Source organism: Notamacropus eugenii, chromosome 1 (assembly GCF_028372415.1).
Source record: "Notamacropus eugenii isolate mMacEug1 chromosome 1, mMacEug1.pri_v2, whole genome shotgun sequence".
Taxonomy (NCBI): Eukaryota; Metazoa; Chordata; class Mammalia; order Diprotodontia; family Macropodidae; genus Notamacropus; species Notamacropus eugenii.
This window is the reverse complement of record NC_092872.1, coordinates 12,415,840-12,438,318: the sequence shown is the minus strand read 5'-3', so window position 1 is coordinate 12,438,318 and position 22,479 is coordinate 12,415,840. Positions and strand designations below refer to the sequence as shown.

Here is a 22,479-nt window from a genome sequence, read left to right as displayed (position 1 = left end):
AAATATAAGTAATTTCATTTGTTTTGTGATCAATTTGGAACTCACAATTGCATGCGATTATTTTAATAGTGATTCTTTGGGAATGCTTGTTAGGAGAATGAGATAATTAAATGACCCATGATATGAAATTTCTTTTTATCTTTAGATGAAGGATAAAATCAGTTTTAAACCAAAATATTGTCTGTTATTTATTTGCAATTCTAGGATGAGCCTCTGAGCTATTACATTTGGGCAGCAATTTCCTATTCTACTTTGGTTTTATGACAAGAATGGGAAAAATTATTTAGTCTTTCCAGGTCTCTCCAAGTATTAGGACTACTCATTGGGTCACTGGATAAATATGTCACATTTAGAGGTCCATATGTTTGCAGACTGCCTAAAAACTGATTCTTTTTACCCTATGCCACCACAAGAAGGAGACTAACTGCAGAAGACTGAGGTTCATTTTGTATTTTTCTTTTTTCACGGGTTGCCATGGGCAAAGAATTCAATACCAGATGGTCAGTCTAATGATGATGGATCATTCCATATTAAACAAGACCAGTTAAGAAATAGCCTGTAGTTAGCACTATTCACAGAACCTTTCTATTATGGTTGACCCAACTAGACAGTTTGTGCTACACTAGCACAGCCTTCAAGAAGCTAAGGTCACCTCCATACCATAATGAGGCATTAAGGCAGGAATCACAGTTCTTTGGCACCACCGAGTCCAAAATCTGGCCTTTTATCGATGAGATAATCTCAGGGGCTTTAGGTGGCACACCAAAGGAAGTAAAAGAATAAATAATGATTTGCTCAGCAAATTCCAGTATATTGGGATGAGAGGTTGACATATTTGAAAGAGAAACTGGGGAGGGAGAGGAAGGGAGGAGAAGCCTTTACTTACACAGTGGATAGAAATTTGTGAAACTTGTTACTCCAGTAGTATAGAGTGAAATCTAAACAGGTTCCACTTATCTGATAGCTCTCTAAGCAGGTCTCAGTTGTTTCCTGTCTCCGGTAAAATTTGAGGATTGGAAAACATGTAGGGAACTGAGCCAAATTCATAAAAATGACAGCTATTCCCTCACTGACAAAAGTATATGAACAGGCAGTTTTTAGAAGAAAGCAAAGCTATCAATTAATAGTCACATGAAAAAAATGCTCTAAATCACTACTGATTAGAAAAATGTAAATTAAAACTCTTGTGATACCACTTCACACCTATGAGACTGGCTAACATGGCAGAAAAGGAAAGTGACACAGAGTGTGGGAAAATTGGATACTAAGGCACTGGTCAGTGGAATCGCAAACTGATTCAACCATTCTGGAGAACAATTTGGAACTCTACCCAAAGGGCTATAAAGTTATGCATACCCTTTGACTCAGAAATACCATACTAGGTTTATATCCCAAAGAGATGAAACAAAAGGGAAAAGGACCTATTTGAACAAGAAGATTTATAGCAGCTTTTTTTGTGGTAGCAAAGAATTGGAAATCAAGGGGAAGTGCATCAGTTGTGGAATGGCTAAACAAACTGCGGTATATGACTGGAATGGAATACTATTGTGCTGTAAGAAAGGACAACAGAGATAATTTCAGAAAAACCTGGAAGACTTACATGAAGTCATGAAAAGTCAAATGAGAAAAGCCAGGAAAACATACACACAGAAATGGCAATATTATAATGATAATCAATAGTGAAAGACTTAGCTACTCTCATCAAGATCACGATCCAAGACAATTCCAAAGGACCCACAATTAAAATATTATCCAATTTCAGAGAAAACAGACCCATTCTAACTACAGATTTAAGAAGAAATTTTTAAACTTTATTCTTCTCATTTGTTTGTTTTAATCTGCATTTTCTTTAGGAACATGGCAAATATGGAAAAAATATTTGAGAACTGAATTAAAGTCCCCTTATATAATCTACAATTTCTACCTTCTCTGTGAAGCTGGGATTTCCAGACTTTTCTAGCTCATAATAATATTTTCCTTCTCTGTACTTTTGTACTACTCATCTAATGCTCAGTTCCTACTTACTGCTCTTTAACTTTTGAGATTATTAACCTATTTTTTCCCAATTAGCTTATAAATTTCTTGAAGGCCCGATCTGATACTACTACCACAGAACCTGGCACAGAGCTTATAACATAAAAGGTACTCAAGGAGTATCAGTCGATTAGAGAGGACAATTTCTTCTTAAGCTGTCAGTATACTAAGCACTGCCTTCTGTTCACTCTGGGCCCAGATTTCAGGGGATATTTGCTGAGAAGCCCAGAGACCCCCACCCAGGGCAAGAGAACTCAATAGTTGCCAGTTTAGAACGATCTCCGACATTTTTTTTTGAAGACACTATCTTAATAAAAGTTACTGTGTCAAAGTCCCCACTAGCAAGAAATTAGGTAAGATAGTGTCAAAAATCCTGGAAGATTTGACAAAATCTGGTATGTACCCTGGACCAAATACTACCTCCCTATTAATCTGAAAAGAGAATATTTGGCTGCCTCAGAGGAATTCACATGACCTACATCCTTGAGCACTGGTGAAGAACTGGCATATGTGACTAAAGAATTACTGTCAGTGATACCTGAAAAGATTCTGGAGAAAAGGAGAGGTATCACAGGACTTCAGGATGGCAATGTCCTCATTTTCATAAAAAGGAAGAGAATGGATCCTATGCACTACAGGCAAGTGAGCTTAACTTCAATGCCTGGCAAAATTCTAGAACATATTACTAGAAGAGATGGTTAGTGAACATCTAGAAAAAGGAGTGGCCTAGTCTTCCAGAATATGAGGCTAACAGACTTCACCAAGAATAGACTGTGCCAGAGTAATTTAATTTACTTTTTGAAAGGGTAAATCTCAGGAATGTTATATAGCAGTTTTCCTGGACTTTAGCAAAGCATAAAAGATAGTGAGGTAAAGACTAGAAGGCAGGACATCTTGGTGATTTGGAATTGATTCAATGGCAAAACCCAAAAGTAGTCAGTAATGGTTCCATGTCAGTCTGGAAGGCAATCAACAATGGGATATAATTTAGGTTTTTAATTTTAGCTATTTAACATTTATCAGTAATTTATACTTATTAAATTTTCAGATGGCACAAAACTGTAAGGGATAATTAACACACTGGATGATAGGTAGGATTCAAAAAGACCTTGACAGTCTAGAATTCTTGGTTGAATCAATTAAGATGAAATGGAACAAAGACAAAAGTCAAGCTGAAAAACTCCATTTCATAAGCACCATATAAAATGGAGAAGACATAGCTAGGTGGCAATTTAGCTGAAAAAAAAAACTTGAGGAATTTAGCAGACTATAAGCTCAATGAGTCAACAACGTGGTGTAGCAGCCACAAAAGCTAATGCAAACTAAGGTGTTGTTAAGAGAGGTGTCCAAGAACAAGGACATAACAGTCCTCCCACACTCTGCTACACAACACACCAAAGTTCAATTCTATAAGCCACATTTTAAGGAATGCTATTGATAAGCTGAAGGGCATCCAGAGCAGGACAACTAGAATGGGAAAGGACCTCCTGTTCATGCCATGTGAGAATCAGGTGAAGAAATTTGGGCTGTTTAACCTGGAGAAGACTGGAGGGATATAACAGCTTTCAGTATTTGAAAGGCTGGCTCGCAGATGAGGGATTAGACTTGTTCTGCCTGGCTGCAAAGCAGAGAACTAAGAACAATGGGGAGAAGGCACAAAGAAATAACTTTAACTTAAGACGGAACTTCCCAACAATTAGAGCTGTCCAAAAGTAAAACAGCCTGCCCTGGGAAGTGGACATTTCAAGTCTTCATGCAAAAGCTGGGTGGTCAATTATCAAGCATGCTGCAGAAGGGATCCTAGGTTGTAACTGGGTTGGCCTAGAAGGTATCTGAGTTCCTTTTCAATTCTGAGACTCTTAAGCATACTTGTCCTCTACCTTTCCTCTTTTCACTTTCCATTTTCTGCCTGGTGAATGTCATCCCAGACAGATCTCAAGCCTCAGAGATACACTTCCATACACAAAGGTAAACATACACTTAGTTGCCATTTCAATCTGGATATACCCATCAGCTCTCCAAACACCTAAAACTGTACCCATCACTTTTCCCACCAAAGCCTCCCTTAGGTCTTTCCTACTCTGTCAATTCCTCTTCTCCCAAACACTCCCTCCCAAAACACGGATCATACTCAACCCTCACCTCTCATATCTAGTCAGTTATCAAATCCTGGTTTCTCCCTTATATTAACTCTCACAGCCATTTTGATTTTTCCATTCCTTCTGCTATCACCCTTGGCTAGGCCATCATTAGTTTACAGCCAGATCGAACTATAATGAACTGGAGTTGTATGTGCTTTTAACTTACCACATTCAGCTACAGAAGAGACAGAGAAACTGAGACAATGAATACTTTAAGTAGTTTTGGGATTCCACTCTATTAATTCACTCAATGAATTTCTGGTGGAAGCATAAGATGAGAGATGTTCCCTTAATCTCATTTCCTGTATACCTCTCAGTTTGAACATCTTGCCTCACTGACTGCATTTCTAGATTTCCCTCTTCATCATAACCACAGTCTAGTCATCCTGCTTAGGACAGTAAAGCTAATAAAAGCACCAGCCTCACTAGCTGTTTCTAGGATTCCTTGTCTACTAGAAGGCTCCTGCTGTGTTACTTTTAACTTTTCTGCTTCCTCTCTTGTGTCACGGTGAAATACTGAAGAGAAATGTGATGATGTGTTGTGCAGCCCTGTGGCAGCTGGATAAAGCCCATGAATCCTTTCTCAGAATGTGTTTAAATAAATAGGATTACAAAGGAAACCGATTATGTTGAAATGCAGTTATCAAAAAGTATTTATTTCAAAAGTTCACATGCTGATAGTTAGGAATCTCTTCTAACATAATCAGACTTGTATGAAGTCCTTTAAAAATTATTTTTTGCCCTCCTGGTGCTGCCCTGCCTCAGCCTTTTTGAGGCCCCATCACCCCCATCCCTGAAGTCTCTGCATAGTGGTCTTTGCTAAGTCATTAAGTAACTGCAAATGAGGCCACAACATGTTTGACAAATTGTCCTACAAAGTCGCTGACATCAACCTGCTGCCTGGGGACGCAAGGCCCTGGACATAATAGAGAATGAGATGCCTGGCCTGATGAAACTTTGAGAGATGTACTCAGCCTCCAAGCCACTGAAGAGTGCCTGGACTGCTGGCTGCCTTCACATGGTCATGGAAACAGCTGTTCTTATTGAGACACTGGTGGCCCTGGGAAATGAGGTCCAGTGGTCCAGTGGTCCAGCTGTCCAGCTGCAATATTTTCTCCACCCAGGCCCAGGCAGTAGCTGCCACTGCCAAAACTGATATTCCTGTGTACGCCTGGAAGGGGGAGACTGATGAGGAATATCTCTTGTGCATCGAGGAGACCCTCGATTTCAAGGATGGGCAGCCCCTCAACATGATCCTGGAGGATGGTGGGGACCTCACCAACCTCATTCACACCAAATACCCTGAGCCCCTAAAGGGTATCAGAGGCATCTCAGAGGAAACCACCACAGGTATATCCATAATCTATACAAGATGAAACTCAACGGAGTTCTGAAAGTGCCAGCCATCAATGTGAACGATTCTGTTACCAAGAGCAAGTCTGACAACCTGTATGGCTGCCGTGAGTCCCTCATTGAGAGCATCAAATGAGCCACAGATGTGATGACTGCAGACAAGGTGGCTGTGGCGGCAGGCTATGGTGATGCTGGTAAGGGCTGTGCTCAAGCCCTTCGGGGCTTTGGTGCCCAATCATCACAGAGATAGACCCCATCAATGCACTGCAGGCCTCTATGGAGGGCTATGAGGTGACTACCATGGATGAGGCCTGCAAAGAGGGAAACATCTTTGTCACCACCACAGGATGCATGGACATCATCTTGGGCAGGCACTTTGAACAGATGAAGGATGATGCCGTAGTATGTAACAATGGCCACTTTGATGAGGAAATAGATGTAAAGTGGCTGAATCAAAATTCTGTGGAGAAGGTGAATGTGAAGCCTCAGGTGGACTTTTATAAGCTGAAGAATGGGTGGTGGATCATCCTGCTGGCAGAAGGCTACCTAGTCAACCTGGACTGTGCTATGGGCCATCCCAGCTTTATGATAAGCAATTCCTTCAGCAACCAGGTACTGGCCCAGATTGAGCTGTGGACCCACTCGGACAAGGACCCTGTGGGAGTACACTTCCTTCCCAAGAAGCTAGATGAAGCTGTGGCTGAGGCCCACCTTGGCAAACTGAATGTGAAGCTAACCAAGCTGATGGAAAAAGTCCCAGTATCTGGGCCTCCTCAGAGAGGGCCCCTTCAAACCTCACCACTACAGTACTGAGTACTGCCCAGCTCAAAGACTAAATGACCAACCACATTTTCTTGCCTTCCCAATCCTTCCTGCACAGAGTAATAAATGGTATCTGGGTTTGGTTGGGCAAAAAAAAAAAAAAATTCCCTGAATAAAGAGTTTTCCTTTTAGATAAACTTTACCTGCTTTTATTCCCTTCTATTTGAGTAGATGTAGATTCCAACTCTCTTTTAATGAATAGCTTAGTTGGGTATAAATAAAAATAAAATATTCAATGAATTCCATAGCAACCATCTAAGAAACATCAGTGTCAGGACACAGACTGCCTTCTTTTAAAGAAACTCTTTTCCAGTTATAACTACTTACAGATAAGAGATTTTCAAGGATAATCTTAACTAAAATGATCATCATCTAAGAATGCTGACTTTAGAACCTAATCATATCAATATGAGCAACACTACTGTATTCCAATAGTTTTTTCCTTTGTCTGCCAGCTTCCAGTCTCTCTCTGTTCCAATTCATTGTAAAATCAGGGCCTTACGTATCTCTTTAACTTTACCTTCAACTCTTTCCTGATGTATACTTTTTGCTCCAGTCAAACTAGTAAGACAAGTGGAAGTTAGGGGCAAGGGCATTCCAGGCAAGAGGAAACACATGAGCTAAGGCGCAAAGGCATGTTTACCATGGAACAAAGGCTTCTTACACATCTTTGTATCTCCAGTATTTAACACTGCGTCCTGTACGTAACAGGCACTCAAATAGCTGTTAATAGTGACAAGCATTCCAATGTGACTAACCATGGGGCCACCAGAGTGTCTACAATCCCTTCTCTGGGGGCTTTTAGCATTCATAAATTCATAAGACTCAGAGCTGAATTCCTAGTGAATCTGGCTCTCTTCACCATTACAGATCTACCTGTTATTAGCACTGATCACACCCTTCCCTGCCCCAGAGTGAGATGAAAGGTAAAGCATCTCTTTATCATAGAAAGATGGAGACAAGGACTGACCTGACCTGAGAGTCAAGACACATGGGTTTAAGTTTTGACTTTACCACTAACTTATCGTGCAATCTCTCTCTCCCCTTTTTGCAAAAGTGGTGGACTATGGAATATTTTGTATACTGTCAGTCACAGTTAATATAACTAATTATAATCTAAAGTGGGTTTACTCAGAGATGATCCAGAGTCTGAACCCAAAGAGATAAAAAAGAAGAGAAGGGAAAGGGCAGATTTCATTGGAAAGAGTACAAAGAACTATGGTCCTTAAAGGAACCATATGATCTAAATGGGGATAAAACATAAATAAAAAGATAACTTTATAGGGCAAGGTACAAGCACCAAATGAACAGTTCAGATAACAAATACCTACAAGAATTCACTGGAAGGAAAGAGATTTCTGTGGGCTGGGGGCCAAAAATACATCATACAGAAATGGGATTTGAACTGCATCTAAAAGGACCAGATAGGATCTGGATAACCACAGATGAGAGGAAAGGAAAAAGGAATAATGTGAGAAAAAGCATGGAGCCAAAAACATACAAGGCGTACACGATGGAAAGTCTGGCTAAAGCAAAGGTTAAGTAAGAGAGGAGGAGGAGGAGGAAAGGCCAGAAAGGTAAGTTGAGGCAATTGTCAGACTAAGATATTTTGGACTTTTATCTTGAAGACCACGGGAACCACTGGATAACAATGACAGTTGTTAGGTTAAAATCACAGAATGTCAGAGCTAGAAGGGATTTTAGAGACGATACAGTCCAGTATTCTCATATTACAGATAAGTGTCCTGAAGCCCAGAGAGATTAAAGAATCAGGCAGCACTGTGCCTGATAGACTGACATAGGCAGACTAGAGCCTGGGACATAGGGCTGAAACATGCCTAAATTTGTTCCAGACCCCCAAAATGACAATTTTCAGTTGAGGATGGAGGTGAAAATTGAGGTCACCTTCAGATTGAATGGATATTGCTGGTAATGGGAAAAGGAGGCATGAAGAAAAGTGAACACTAACCCTTAAGACGTCCAGCCCGCTTAATCACTAGTGAAGTCACTCCATTACTCATCTCTCTCTTCATTTCTGTCCAGTGACACAACAACCTGAGTACCAGCAAACGTTTCCCAATGGATTTCCCCAGCTTTCCCTGTAAAAGCCCACCTCAGGAGCATGGTCTTCCCAAATCATGTCTTCTGCCCTTCATGGTTACACTCCCTGAATCCACAGAGCTCTTGGTACCGCCTCCCTCACTTATCACATTTTGCCTCATACCTGGCTCGTTTGTGCATTTGTTTGGTCTCAACTCTTTCAAACAGATAATTTTCAAGGACTTAAGGGGCTTTCAGGTGGAAGAGGAATTAAACATGTTCTGTTTAGCTCCAGAAAGCCTAACTAGGAGCTAAAGCTGAAAGTGGCAGAGGCAAAATGAGGCTTGCTTTGAGGAAGAACTTCCTAACAATCAATGCTATATAAAAAGGAAGATGACAGGTCCCTTTCTTATTGGAGGTCTTTAAGCAAAGCCTATGTGGCCTCTTACTGGGTGTGTTGTAGTGGTGAGTCTTTTTTTTTCCACCTGGGCAGCCCAGTGGCACAGTGGATAGAGTACTGGGTCTGAGGCTAAAAGCTGGCAGAGTGGAGGCAGCAACACTGATGAACTGTCTCAACATTCCTCTCCAAACCACTTTCAAAACAGCATATAAAACTGAATTCTGAAGTGGCAGAGCCAATAAAAGGTCAAGGTGAGATATTTTTCCCACCTAAGATAACTTAGGAGGTTGGCAAGAGAGGTCTGTGTGGGAGTGAGCCTGGAGTGCATGTGGAGGCCACACGAGCAGTGGACCTTGAAGGCATCTTGAAGGCACCTTGAGCAGCAGCAGCAGTAGCAGCTTTGGGAACTCTCAACCCAGAGGCAGTAAAGGAATTGGACAACTGGTCAGAAAGATGTTTCAGGGGACCCTCTGCTGGCACTGGATGTAGCTGCCATGGATTGGCAAGTCTTGCTCATAAGCAGTTCTGTGTTGCAATTCAAGGCAGAGAGGAGCGCTTATGGTTAGTCATGTGGGATCAGGGGCCCTGGTAGAGGGCCTCTCCAAGGCAGAGAGGAACACTACTGCTTATTCCTACAAGGGAGCAGGGGGACCTGGCCACAGTTCCAGGGCCAAGAGGAGTACCATGGCTTGTGGCTACAGGGGAGTAAAGGTAAAGACCAGAGCAAGGTGATCCTGCCTCTCTCTGGATCACACCACCTTGGAAGCACTGAAAACTTATATACCCCCAGAACTAGTCTGAAAACAGTAGAGTGAAAAAGCCTGAAGCTTGGCAAAGCACCTTCTCACTCCCAAATGAGCAAAGCCCATCTTTAACATAAAGTTCAAAGTCAAGAAACAGGCTGAAACAATGAGCAAGCAACAAAAAAAAGGACCTGGCCATAAAAAGCTGCTATGGTAGCAGAGAAGACCAAGATACAAACTTAGAAGACAACGATATGAAAATAGCTACAGTCAAAGCCTCAAAGGAAAAAATACAAATTGAACACAAGCCCAACAAGAATTCCTGGAAGAACTAAAGAAAGAGATAAGAGTGGTAGAGGAAAAACTGGGAAAAGAAAAGTATAATGCAAGAAAACTATGAAAAGAAAATTAACAGCTTGGTGAAAGAGATGCAAAAAATATTGAAGAAAATAACACCTTAAAAACCAGAATTGGCCAAATGGAAAGAAGTACAAAAGCTTACTCAAGAAAAGAATTTCTCAAAAATTAGAATTAGACAAGTGAAAGCTAATGACTCCATCAGACATCAAGAAATGATAAAAACAAAGTCAAAAGAAAGAAAAACTAGAGGAAAATGAGAAATATCCTATCTGACAAATGACTGACCTGGAAAAGAGATCAAGAAGAGATAATTTAAGAATTACTGGACTACCTGAAAAAATGAGCCTAGACATATTTCAAGAAATTATAAAGGAAAACTGCCTCAATATCTTAGATACAGCAGGTAAAACAGAAACTGAAAGAATTCACCATTCCCTTCCTGAAAGAGATTCCAGAATGAAAACTTCCAGTTTTGTTTTAGCCAAATTTCAGAGCTTCCAGGTCAAGGAGAAAATATGAAAAATATCCAGAAAGAAACAACTGAAATTTCATGTAGCCACAATCAGGGTCACACAAGATTTAGCAGATTCCACATTAAAGGGGAGGGGGCACAGCAGCTAGGAATATGATATTCTGGAAGGCAAAGGATAACAATCAAGAATAATCTACCCAGAAAAACAGTGTAATTCTTCCAAGGAAAAGATGGACATTTAATGAATTAGAGGATTTTCAAGTATTCCTCATGAAAAGACCAGAGCTGAACAGAAAATTTCATATTCAAAAACACAAGACTCAACAGATGCATAAAAACGTAAACATCAAAGAGAAATAATAAGGGACACAATAAGGTTAAACTGTTTACATCTCTACATGGAAGATGATGCACATAACTCCTAAGAACTTTAGCATTATTATGGAAGTTGGAAGGAACCTACACTGACAAAGGGAACAGGTGTGAGTCAATTATATTGGGAAGATCTCAAAAAAAAGGAAAAAGGAATGCACTGGGGGAAGGGAGAGGAAGAATGGGGGGAAACTATCTTACATAAAGAGGTGCGCAAGGTAGAGTTTTTACAGTGAAGGGAAAAATGGGGGGGGGAGGTTTGTGGGCAAGTCTTGAACCTCACCCTTATCAGAACTGGATAACAGAGGGAAGAATATATATGTATACAACACACTCAGGTGGATACAGAAATCTATCTTACCCAAAAGGAAAGGAGGAAAGTGTGAGACAGCAAAAGTTAAGTTTCCACAGTAAGTTACTGTTAATTGATGAAGTCATTGAGAATAAGTCAGATAATAAATAAGAAGGCCAGCAGACTGCAGGTGAACTCAACCAATCAGGAGACAGACAGTGGCCTTCAGAAAATTACAAAGTTTTTGATAAAGGAACCAAATCTACAGGTAGCTGGAATTAGCCAGGGAAAATGACCTAGAGTTACCTGGGGAAGGCTTTTCTTCACTGCGCTTGCTTAATGAACCTCATGCATGTAAGCAGACACACCCCACATAAAAGTATCTCTCTATTTTCTGATCATGGGTCCCTATGTTGGAGCATGTTTGAGAGGGGGGAATCACAATAAAGGTGGTTATGTAATGGGTATGTAGAGAAGATGGTGACCTATGATGAATGGGCCAATCCATCTCTGGTGGGAAGACCTGTCTTGAACTAAGAGTACATAGCTCATCTTGCTTCTGTATTCAGTGCTCCTTCCTCCTGAAAAGAGGTGGGGCTCTGCTTTGGTCAAAGTGTTCAATTCCTCTGAACTCTGCCGTAATAAATTTTCCCTGATACCTTTTTAGTGTCAAGAGTGTTTGTAACAAAAGGAAGGAGAAAAGAGAAAGAGAAGGGAGGACAGATTAAAGGAGATAGTGATCAGAAGAACAGCCTTTTGAAGAGGGACAGGGTAAAAAAAGAGAAGGATAAACAGGAGAAAATAGGTTGGAGGAAAATTTACAGTAATCATAATTATAAATGTAAATAGGATGAACTCACTCATAAAATAGGCGCAAATAGCAGAATGAATTAGAAACCAAAATCCAACAATATATTATTTACAAAAAACATAACTTGAAATAGAAAGATATACCCAGAGGTTTAAAAAAAGGGCAGGGGTGCTGGAGCAGAATCTATTATGATTTACCTGAGGTTAAAAATAAAGTAGGGGTAGTAACCACGAATTCAGACAGAACAAAAGCAAAATTAAGACTTAGTTCAGAATAACTTTGAGTGAATAAGTCATCTGGACTATTATAAATACCCAAATTAACTACAAAGAACATATGAAGGAAGATGCTATTGGGACTCAGAGAAAGAAGTGACAAAGTGAAGTATGTATAGAATGATTCTACACATATATACATATCTGTGTTTATGGTAGCCATCTCTAGGACATGGAGGGGAGAAAAAAAAGAAATTTACACAATAACTTTATTATATATTCAAAAGGAATAGCAAGTTATACATAACAGATTTGCAGTTTTGTGTGCAATTATCTTTTTTTATTATACTAAGTTACAGAAGTGCTTGTTTTATTCCAGAAATTAAAAACAAAGTAATTTTTTTTTAAAAAAAGAATTAAAAGAGATAATTAGAGAAATTACATTTTGCTAAATGGTACCATAGGCAATGAAATAATGTCAAAAACTCTTTCAGCAAGTTTTTCTGATAAAGGCCTCATTTCTCAAATATATAGGGAAATTGAGTCAAAAATTTTTTTGCCTTAGTGAATTTTTTTCACACTTAATATTTTGCTTTTTTTCTAATTACGTGTCAAGATGATTTTCAACATTGATTTTTGTAAGATTTTGAGTTCCAAATTTTTCTCCCTCCCTCCCCAAGAGAGCAAGCAATCTGATACAGGTTAATATTTCCACATTAGTCCTGTTAGGAAAGAAGAATCAGAGCAAAAAGGAAAAACCACAAGAAGAAAAAAATAAAAAAATGAAAACAGTGTGCTTTGATCCACACTCAGTTGAGTCAAATTTATATATATATATACATATATATTAAAAAAGATCATTCCCCAAATGACAAATGGTCAAAGAGTACGAACAGACAGTTTTCAGAAGAAGAAATCAGAGCTCCTGACAATCACATGAAAAATAGCCAATGGTCACATGAAAAAACTCTCTGACTTCTGATTAGAGAAACGAAAATTAAAACAACTCTGAAGTATTACTTCGCTCACACCCATCAGACTGGCTAACATGAGAAAAAAGGAAAAAGAAAAGTGATGGTGGGGAGTGTGGCAAAACGGGGACACTAATGCACTGCTGATGAAGTCGTGAACTGGTCCAAGAATTCTGGAGCACGATTTGAAACGATACCGAAAGAGCTATAACACTGTGCGTGCCCAAAGGGATCAGAGAAAAAGGAATCAGACCTATGCATACAAATATATTTATAGCAGCTCTTTTTGTGGTGACAAAAAACTGGAAATTGAGAGGATGCTCATCAGTTGTGGAATGGCTGAACAAGCTGTGATGTTTGACTGAGGTGGAATACTATTTTGCTTTATAAGAAATGATGAGCAGATAATTTCAGGAAAATCTGCGAAGACCTATATGAACTGAAACAGAGTGACGTGAGCAGAAGAGATCAGTGCATAAAGTGAACAGCAACATTGCAAAGATGTTCAATTGTGAGAGACACAGCTGCTCTGACAATACAACCATTCAAGGTGATTACTAAGGACTCACAATAAAATCCACCTGCGGAGAGAGAACTGACGAACTAAGTGAAAATTGAAGCTTAATTTTTTTCCCTGTATCTTTCTTCCTTTTTGTGTGTGACATGGCTATGGTAGAAATACGTTTTGCATGATTTCACAAATATGATACCATATACCTGCCTCCTCGATGACTGGGAAGGGGGTGGAGGGACAGAAGTTGGAACACAAAATTTTTTAAGTGCTACAAAATATGTTAAAAAATTTTTTAAAGACATGAGTTAAAATCCAAACCCAGACTCATCTAGGCTGTATAACCTGGGAAAGTCACTTAACCCATTTACCTCCTTACCCAAGAGGTACAACCAGATGATTGTGATTTTTGGATTCTACTTTTTTTCATGATATCCTTGAGAGAAAGAGAGTTACAGAAAAGGAAAATGGAAAAATTAATTAGTACCTGGATACATTTTATAGTTGGGGCAGCTAGATGGCTCAATGGGTAGTGCCAGGCCTGGAGTCGGGAAGACATATTTTCCTGAGTGCTTCAGATACTTACTAACTATGTAACCCTGGGCATCTGGAAAATGTGTTGGAGAAGGAAATGGCAAACTGCTCCAGTATCTTTGCCAAGGAAACCCCAAAAGAGGTCACAGAGAGTTGGACACAACTGAGTAACAAAAACATGTTAGACTTATTGCAAGGTTTAAAAAGGTATATAACTGTTCTTCACCTCTCTACTATTTACTATCCTTTGGTAACTCCTTCAGTTCTAACTTCTTTGGAATACCAAGTAGGACAAGAGGGGAAAAACAAAACTGTGTCATCATGAGTTGAGCACCACTGATAAGAGCATTTATCTTTTGGGGGCAGTTCCATAAGGACTCAACATAAAATCACAGCCAATCATTTGGCTTCTCTTTCAGTAGAAAAGTGCTCTGGGCCTTCTCCTGGAAGGTGACTGCACCAACTGTTAAACTGGGTAATACTATCAAAGGAGACACCGGTACAATGCTTAGCCCAGCGCCGGCACAGAACAGGCACTCAGTAAACGCTTTCTTCCATTCCCTTCTTTCTGCTTCAGGAACGGGTCGGACTAGACGTCTGCTGAACTCTGATTCTTGAAGTCAGGAGCTACATTTTTATTCTTCTTTCCTTTCCTAACAGTTCCCTGTACCCAGAAGACATGAATAAATATTTGGTGAGATGAACTGTAACATCATTTCTAAGGGGAATGCGCTAAGAACTGCAACTTGGAATGCAAAGAACAAATATTTTCCTGATGCATCCACCCAGCAAAAAAGAAAAGGGGCTCCCTGAGCACCGAACTACAAGTGGTAACTTCAAAGTCCAAGAGGAAAGGAGAGAAATAAGGGACAGAAACAAGGTTCCATGAGTTGAGGTGGAGGAAGAGATAACAAAAATTCACTTATATGGTGCTTTAACATTTACAAAGGCTTTTCCTTATAACAGTCCTAGTGAGCAACAGCTTTATTTTACAGATGAGGAAACTGAGGCATAGAGTACAAAAGGCACCTTGTCTCAGATCACATACAGAAAACATCGGAGACAGGAGGAGAATTCAGATGTTTTTTACTCTAAATACAGTATTCCTTCCATTATACATAAAGAAAAGATCTTAGGCTCAAGGGAGAGATATAGGCTAGGGAGATGAAGAAAACAGGAGAAATCAAGGTTGGGGTGTGAAGGGTACAGAAAGCATCTTTGTCAACAGAGCTCTTGGGGCTGGTGAAAGATGAAATGGCTGAGGAAATGAACGTTTGATCTTCTGAAGATATCAATTTATTAAGCAATGCATGCCCAACAAACTATGACCAGACCTCCTCAGCTCAGGTCTGGAATATAGGGGGATACAGACTTTTATACATTAAAAATAATTAATCAAATAAGGCCAATTAATTAAAAGGGAAGCAATACATTAGGTAATCTGATATTTAACTGGATGAAAGATCTGGGACTTTCCAAGTTGGGAAGGGGCAAGAGAACAGGTGAAATTCCCTGAATTCAGAAAAAAAGGGGCATCCCACTCCCCCCCAAGTGTCTGTAAACAATCAGAGGAACATGAAACCAAAACTGATGGATCAGTATGGGGCCAGTTTTAAGATAAGACATATGGGTTACCTGAGACATACAACTGTGAGAAAACTCTTTGCATCAGTTTTTCAATCTGACCAGGTTTCTGGTTAGCATAACCTAGGTGCTAAGCTACAAGCAGAGGTGATCCAGCCTCCCAGACACACAGGCCTAGGTTCAAACAATACAATATGGTTTTCTCCCAATTCCCACAATTGAATAAAGTTTTCTCACAAGACAGAAAGTGACCTAGACCTATAACTGAACAGAAAGGGAACTAGAACTGAGTCACAAGATGGAGTCAGTATGGTTCACTCAATTCACACAATTAACCACTGGTTGTCCTAATCCCCTCAATTCCTCCATTCTTCAGTTACAAAGGTTAAAGGAAAGAAAAAGAAATTCTGAAAGCACTTGCAACTGGCTGTACTGGTTCTTCATACATAAAATAAGTAGGTAAATTAGGCAAACTGAACTTGGGAAATGTCAATCTACACACTGCTGCTTATTTTGAATGAATTTTATAAATAGCACATTTCAAACTCTACAGCAGTTAACTTTTCCATCTCCATATAAAACAAAAACTTAAATCATGAAAATTTGAATCCTAAAGTATCAATCTTTTCCTGGCTACCAACAACATCACAGAAATTCTTTAACTGGGATGGCAACCCTATTACCCATAGTTTAAGAAGGGCTGAATGGGTCACAAGTGGGAAAAGATTAAGAAGCCCTACTCGAGAATAAGAAGGAAATTTCTCAGCCTGGCATTTAAAGTCCTCCCATCTGGTCCCTTACTATCTTTCTGGTGTTAATTCATATTGCTCTCCTGTACCCATTCTCATTCCAGACAAACCAGCCTGTTTCTCTTACAAGGTATTCCATCTTCTGCCTACATGTCTTTCCACAAGCGGTCCACTAGTCTGGTCTGATGTCCACTCCCTTCTTCACCTCTTAGGAAAGAATTCTATTTTCCTTTAAAAGCACCACTTAGGCCTTACCTCCCACACAACCAGCCCTTTCTTCTCTTGAGATTACTTTGCATACACTTTGTATTTACCCATTTGTGCACAGACTGTGTCTTTCCCAGTACAATTGTGTTTGTCCTTCCTTCTCAAAGAGGACCATGACATCAAGGTGATGACATGACTTGCAGCTGACTGATTTGAGTGAGGGAGGACTATGCAAGGCCACCACCTTCACTTTCTTCTCCTGAGCTATCTAGGTCCAGTGGCCTGATATTCCTCAGGATGGCTGGAGATGCCCCAGGATACAATGTGAGACCCTGACTCTTTCAGGCTAAGGTCTCATCACAATCTTAATTTGAGTGAGACACGCCCATTCAATGAGTAGGCTTCTTTAAGTTACTCAAGGGATGGCCCCTTTAATAAAAAAAAAAAATCAAACTGGGAGTGGGAAGACCCTCAGGGTTCCCACATAAAAGAAAACAGGAGGTCAGTGAAGGCAGGGACTTTAGAAACCCAATATCCAACACAAAGTCTTGCAACTAGTGAGTACTTAATAAATACTGAAACAATAAATAACTGAAACAAAGAAAAAGGTTAGCCAGAAAAAATAGCCTCTGATCCTTATAAAGCCTCATATACCATCAATTTAAACAATTAATAAGTAATTTGTTTTTTATCAAGGCTCAGTCTCTGCCCCAGGAGTTTCCAGCTGAGCCAGAGTTAGAAAAATCATACTTCACTTGTATACCAGAAAATGACAAAAGTTTAAAGTTTATCCTTTTGTGGTTTCCGCAGGGGGCCGTGTTACGCTCTACAATTTCACAGGTCTCTGTCACAGTGACTGGATTTGACATCTCTATGTTAACGCTACACACCTCACCAGAACTGTGACTGATCAACTTTCAATACTCTTTCATACTAAAATTTCTTTTTTCCTAAGAGCCTTTTAAAGTGAGTACAAAGCTGGGAGTCACTGCAGGTCAATATTACGGGTTTTTCCACCCATAACAACCTCTCCTCATTGGTTCTTTAGTTCCTTCCGCTGCTCCTGGGCACCCTAACCTCTCCGAGAGGGACAAAACCCGAATTCACCATCCCTCATATCACTGACATCTGTGCAACGTGGAAGGCACTCTCCTCCTTACAGCATCTAACCCGCCTTTCTGTGGGGTGTTGTTGCAAACCTATCAGACTCAGAAGTGGGACTGTGGGATAGTTGCGCCGTCACTGCAGTTCACTCAATGTTTATTAAAACAACAACTCACATCTGTATAGTGCTTTAAGGTCTGAACGAGACTCTAGATACATGATTTCATCTGATACAACAACTTTGCAAGGTAAATGATCTGAGACCCAGAAAGGTTAAGTGACTTGTCCAAGGTCACAAATTCAAACCCAGGTCTCTTAGCTCCAAATCCAGTGTTCTTTATATTATGTCATGGCATCTCCTATTAGAAAGAATAAATCAACTGTGAAAGACTTAGTAATTCTAATCAATACAGTGATTCACTAAAATTCCAAAGAACTCATGATAAAAAATGTTCTCCCTCTCCATACAGAAAACTGATGGTCTTGGAGTACAGACAAGTATTATTTTTAAAAAATTTTTTTCAGAACGTAGCTCTTGTGGAAATGTTTTGCATCACTTCGGGAAGAGGCAGGAGGAAGAGAATCTGGAACTGAAAATAAAATAATTTTTTTCTTTAAATAATGATATTTCAAAAGGTACTGCTAAACAAAGACTTGTTTCTCTTTGATTCTCAGTTTGTGAAGGAAGCAGGTAAAGGAATCTTCAAGACCCAAACATGTCTATGTTAGATCCCTTGAGCACTTGTAAAGTGACAGGGCTAGGAGCATTGGCAGGCTCAACAATTTGAATGAAATACAACTAACTTTCCTCCACTGAAACCCTTCTCTAATACTCCAGGGTGTACGGGTCATCCTGAGATCTACAAAGCTACCAGTAGAAACAAGCTCTGGCAAGTCCGCCTAGGAGAGAAAGGCAGACCCAGTGATATTGTGTGTTCCCCTACGGTCTATTCAGAAAGGCATACTGTTAGAAGATTGGTGAATTTTTGACCATAGCAACTGGGGAAAAAAAAAAGACCATCTTTTTTGGAGAGATTGCAATCTGTGGAGAAAGCATTCACACCACTGAAATCACAGATTCTTGACATATTCTTTTAATGTGTTATAAATATTTATGTCACACGAGGATTAGTTGGGATTTCTCTATCCTGGAGAAAAGAACAGGAGAGACGTGATAGCTGTTATTTAAGCACCTGAAGGGCACCATAAAAGAGAAACAGGAGCTGCAAATATAAATGTATAAGGAAAAACTTCCTACTAATAAGCACTCTCTAAATACGGAAGGAGCTGTTTTGGGGAATGGCTGATATCGCCTTACCCCCTTCCCACTCCCCAGCTGTAAAGCACTCAAAACACTGATATCAAGCAGCTCCGTAAAGTTCTCCAGAGATCACGTGATCCACCGCCACCTCCCCCACACACTTGTAGATGGCGATGCATCTCATTCCACATAGAGCATCACAGCCAACCCATTTCCTACAGAAGGAGGAAGTGACTGATGTAAAGGAGACTACGCTAGATATAGGAGAAAAGGCCTGGATTAGAATGCTGGTCCTGCTACCTGCCATCTGATAGATCTCAGGAGGCATCCCACCACTCTGAGACTGCTTTCTCCCTTATAGAATGGTAATAATACACTATCTAAAAATTTACCGGCAGACTCTGGGAAGACATGAGTGGAATGACCAGTTCCTGTCATGTCCCTATTCCCAGACAGCTACACTAGAGAGTTAGGGGAACTTTCTTTCCCTTGAGTAAGACTCAGGACTCTCTCTTGGTTAAGCTGAGTTATCTCACTCCCAAGGGGAAAGCTCCCTCACCCAGTATTATCTGGTATATATTCCCCTATGTATCCTTCTCTGATTTCTGTTTTACTATGATTTAGATAAATGGATTTCTTTGCTTTCAAAAAAAATTAATACAATAAATGCACATCTTCCTTGCATACCTTAAAGTACTGTGTTAGGGCAAGTTTTTGTTTTACATTAAAAAATGTAGACCACAATGATTTCTCTCTCTCACTCAGTACTAAAAGTAGCATGTTACAGCAGAAAGAAGAGTGGATTTGGAAAGAGGCCTACATTCAAATTATAACTCTCCTAATGGCTCCCTATGAAAGGTGGAGGAAGTTAACTCTACCTGTCCAGGCTCAGTTTTAGCTGTAAAATGGAAGCACCAGGAGTTCTTAGCCTAAGAACATTTTAAAAAATTATTCTGATAACTATTTCAATAGGATTGGTTTCCTCTGCAATTCTACTTTACTTTACACATGTAAAAACATCATTCTAAGAGGTCCATATCCCTCTGTCAAAGGGGACTGTAATAAGCCTCCGACGGATCTGCCTGCTTCCACTGTCTCCCCACTCCAATCCATCCTTCGTTCAGCCTCTAGGGAGTTTTCTCAAGTACACATCTGATCATGTGACTCCTCTCTATTCCATAAACTCCAGGGGTTTCCTATCAGAATCAATGTCATTCAAAGTTCCAACCTTTCCAATCTTCTCACACCTGACTCTCCCCCACACTTGGATCCTGGCTGTTCCAAGGAGACCCTTCCTTCTCTAGGGCTGTCCCCCATGCTGGAACCCTTCCCCTCCTTTACTTCCCTGGCTCCCTTTAAGTCCCAGCCAACATCCCCCCTTCTACAGGAAGCCTTCCCCCATCCCCCTTAATCCCAGGGCCTCAGCACCGTTAATGACCTCCCACGGATCGTGTTGACAACTTGCTTTTTACGGATTTATTTCCATGTTTCCATCAGGCTGCCAGCTCCTGGAGGCTTCTCTCGGTGTTCCCAGTGCCTGGCAAACCGTAGGCGCTTACTAAGTGCTGATCGCACAAAAATCAGACAGACGGTGGAGTCAGAGACGGGAGTCCGGATTCTGCCCCGGACCCTGGCTGGCCTCGAGGGCTCCCCTCCAACCTTGGGGGTGCGGACAGCCCCTCCGAGCCCCGCACAACCAGGTACAGGTAAAGCGCTACGTTATTAATCCTCAGCTAGGACCCTGGTCTCTTTCGGCCCCCCAGGAAAGGAGGCAGGAGAGGTCCTAAGTGGGGGGTCGGGGGGGTCCCCGAGGAGGGCAGCGGCGCCCACTTCCACGGGGGAAGTTCGAGGAGCGCCCAGAACCCTGGCACAGCTGGGGGGCGCCGGTGCCTGGGCGGAGGGGCTCCGGCCCAGGACCCCCAGGGAGGGCGGGGGTTCCGACGCCGGACCCCCAAAGGCGGCACCCTGCTGAGGCCGGCGCTGCCCAGGCCGCTCCACTTCCGAGCCTCGGTTTCCCCGACTGTCAAAGGGGCGGGTCGGCCTCTGGCGCCTCTCGGGCTGCCAAGGGGAGGTCGGCGGCCCCCCGGAGAGCCCGACCCCCCCGGTGCCCCGCGCGGGGCAGGAAGCGGGCCTTCCGGGCTCGTGGCGACCCACGGGCGGGAGAGGGGGAGGGGGCGCGGCCTCGGCCTCTCACCTTCCTCACGGCCGGCTGGAAGTTGAAGTCTCCGGCCTCCTTCAGGTCCAGCCAGATCATGGGCATGCGAGGCACGGCCTCCATGTCGGGGGCGGGGTGCGGACCGGGGAGCGGACCGGGAGGTACCAGTCACGGACCCGCAGAGCCCACCGCCCGCCTCAGCCTCGAGGCCAGCCCCTAGGCGCTCAGCCCAGCCGAAGCCAGCCGCACCACTCCCCACCCCTCCACGCCACGCCGGAAGTCACGCGGAAAAGGAGAGGAAGGAGCGCTCGCGGTGCCCGCTGGGACATGTAGTCCCCGCCGGCTTCCGCCGGTGCCTTCGCAGAGCGCATGCTCCGGCCTGGCCGCCGGCCGCGCCCTCACGCTCGCGTGTCCTCCCTCCTTCGCGCCTGACCACTGACTTCCCTGGCTTCCGAACAAAACTTCCGCCTCCTCCGGGAAGCCTTCCCCAGCCCCCCGTAAGTCCGGGGCTTCCCTTCTGTAACCGTGCCCTGTTTATCCGGAACATGTGGCTGGCTTTGGGTGCGTCCGCTTCGAGGCCTCGCTTTGTGCCCGCGCCGTGCCCGACAGCGCCCGAAGGTGCCAGTCTTAACTTGCCGCGTCATTTTTATAAATAGGTTGAATTGATTTCACTGGAATGCCCACTGAACAGCCTTCATCGGACCTGGGCGCCTCGTGCCCTTCACGCGCCTGGTGGCCCTGCCCTGGATGCCCGTCAGAGTGCCCGGTGGGCAGTGTGAGCGGTGACCCAGAACTGGGGTGCGGGGCGCCGGGCACTGGGCATGGCCTGACGGAGGAGAGCGCCGAGAGGGTTGTCCTCCCCTCACAGTAGGAGGGTCAGCGAGAAGGTGACCCCGAGCTGCGCTCCGGGAGGAAACTGGAGGTGCTCCGAGTGTCTGTTTGTCCTTCCTCTCCAGGAGGGTGGCTCTGATCCGGGTGAGGGGGGCAGTGCGGGCGCCAACGGTGCGGAGGGGGTGCGCTTCAGCGTGGCCTGGTCTGGAGGGCCCCCGTGTCTCAGGCCAGGTGTGCCACATGTGTACCCCCCCATCCTCCAGGGGATGTGGAGAGTCTCCTTTCTCTGCTATTGGTCTGAACCCCCAGGGACTGCATCTGCCCAGTTTTAGGGCCAAGGACCAAAACCTCATTTCCATTTTTAGGCACTTAACTTGGGAGCCGCTTTACAAAGAGTTATTGGCTCCAGACTTATAGCAGAGGCAAACCTAAAGGTGTTGCCCCCCAGCATTTCAAAAGCATAACTGCCCATCGCACCACCTAGGTCCCTGGGGATAAGTTTACTTCCTGTGCCACC

At 42.5% G+C, this 22,479-nt stretch overlaps 1 protein-coding gene and 1 pseudogene across 3 annotated transcripts in view; one reads left to right on the top strand and one right to left on the bottom strand.

Moving 5' to 3' along the window:
- PTPN23 (protein tyrosine phosphatase non-receptor type 23) overlaps positions 1-21,413 on the bottom strand; it is a 42,812-nt gene extending 21,399 nt beyond the window's left edge. For 2 of the 3 annotated variants that reach the window (XM_072653715.1, XM_072653724.1), the window contains exon 1: positions 21,171-21,413. In XM_072653715.1, coding sequence (XP_072509816.1) covers positions 21,171-21,254 — 84 coding nt within the window. In that variant the 5' untranslated portion in view covers positions 21,255-21,413. Of the gene's footprint in view, positions 1-20,441; positions 20,557-21,170 lie in introns of those variants that run through there. The other variant, XM_072653732.1, reaches the window with a different exon arrangement.
- On the top strand, positions 5,030-6,462 carry LOC140533694 (adenosylhomocysteinase pseudogene; annotated as a pseudogene).
- Positions 21,414-22,479: the final 1,066 nt, after the last annotated feature.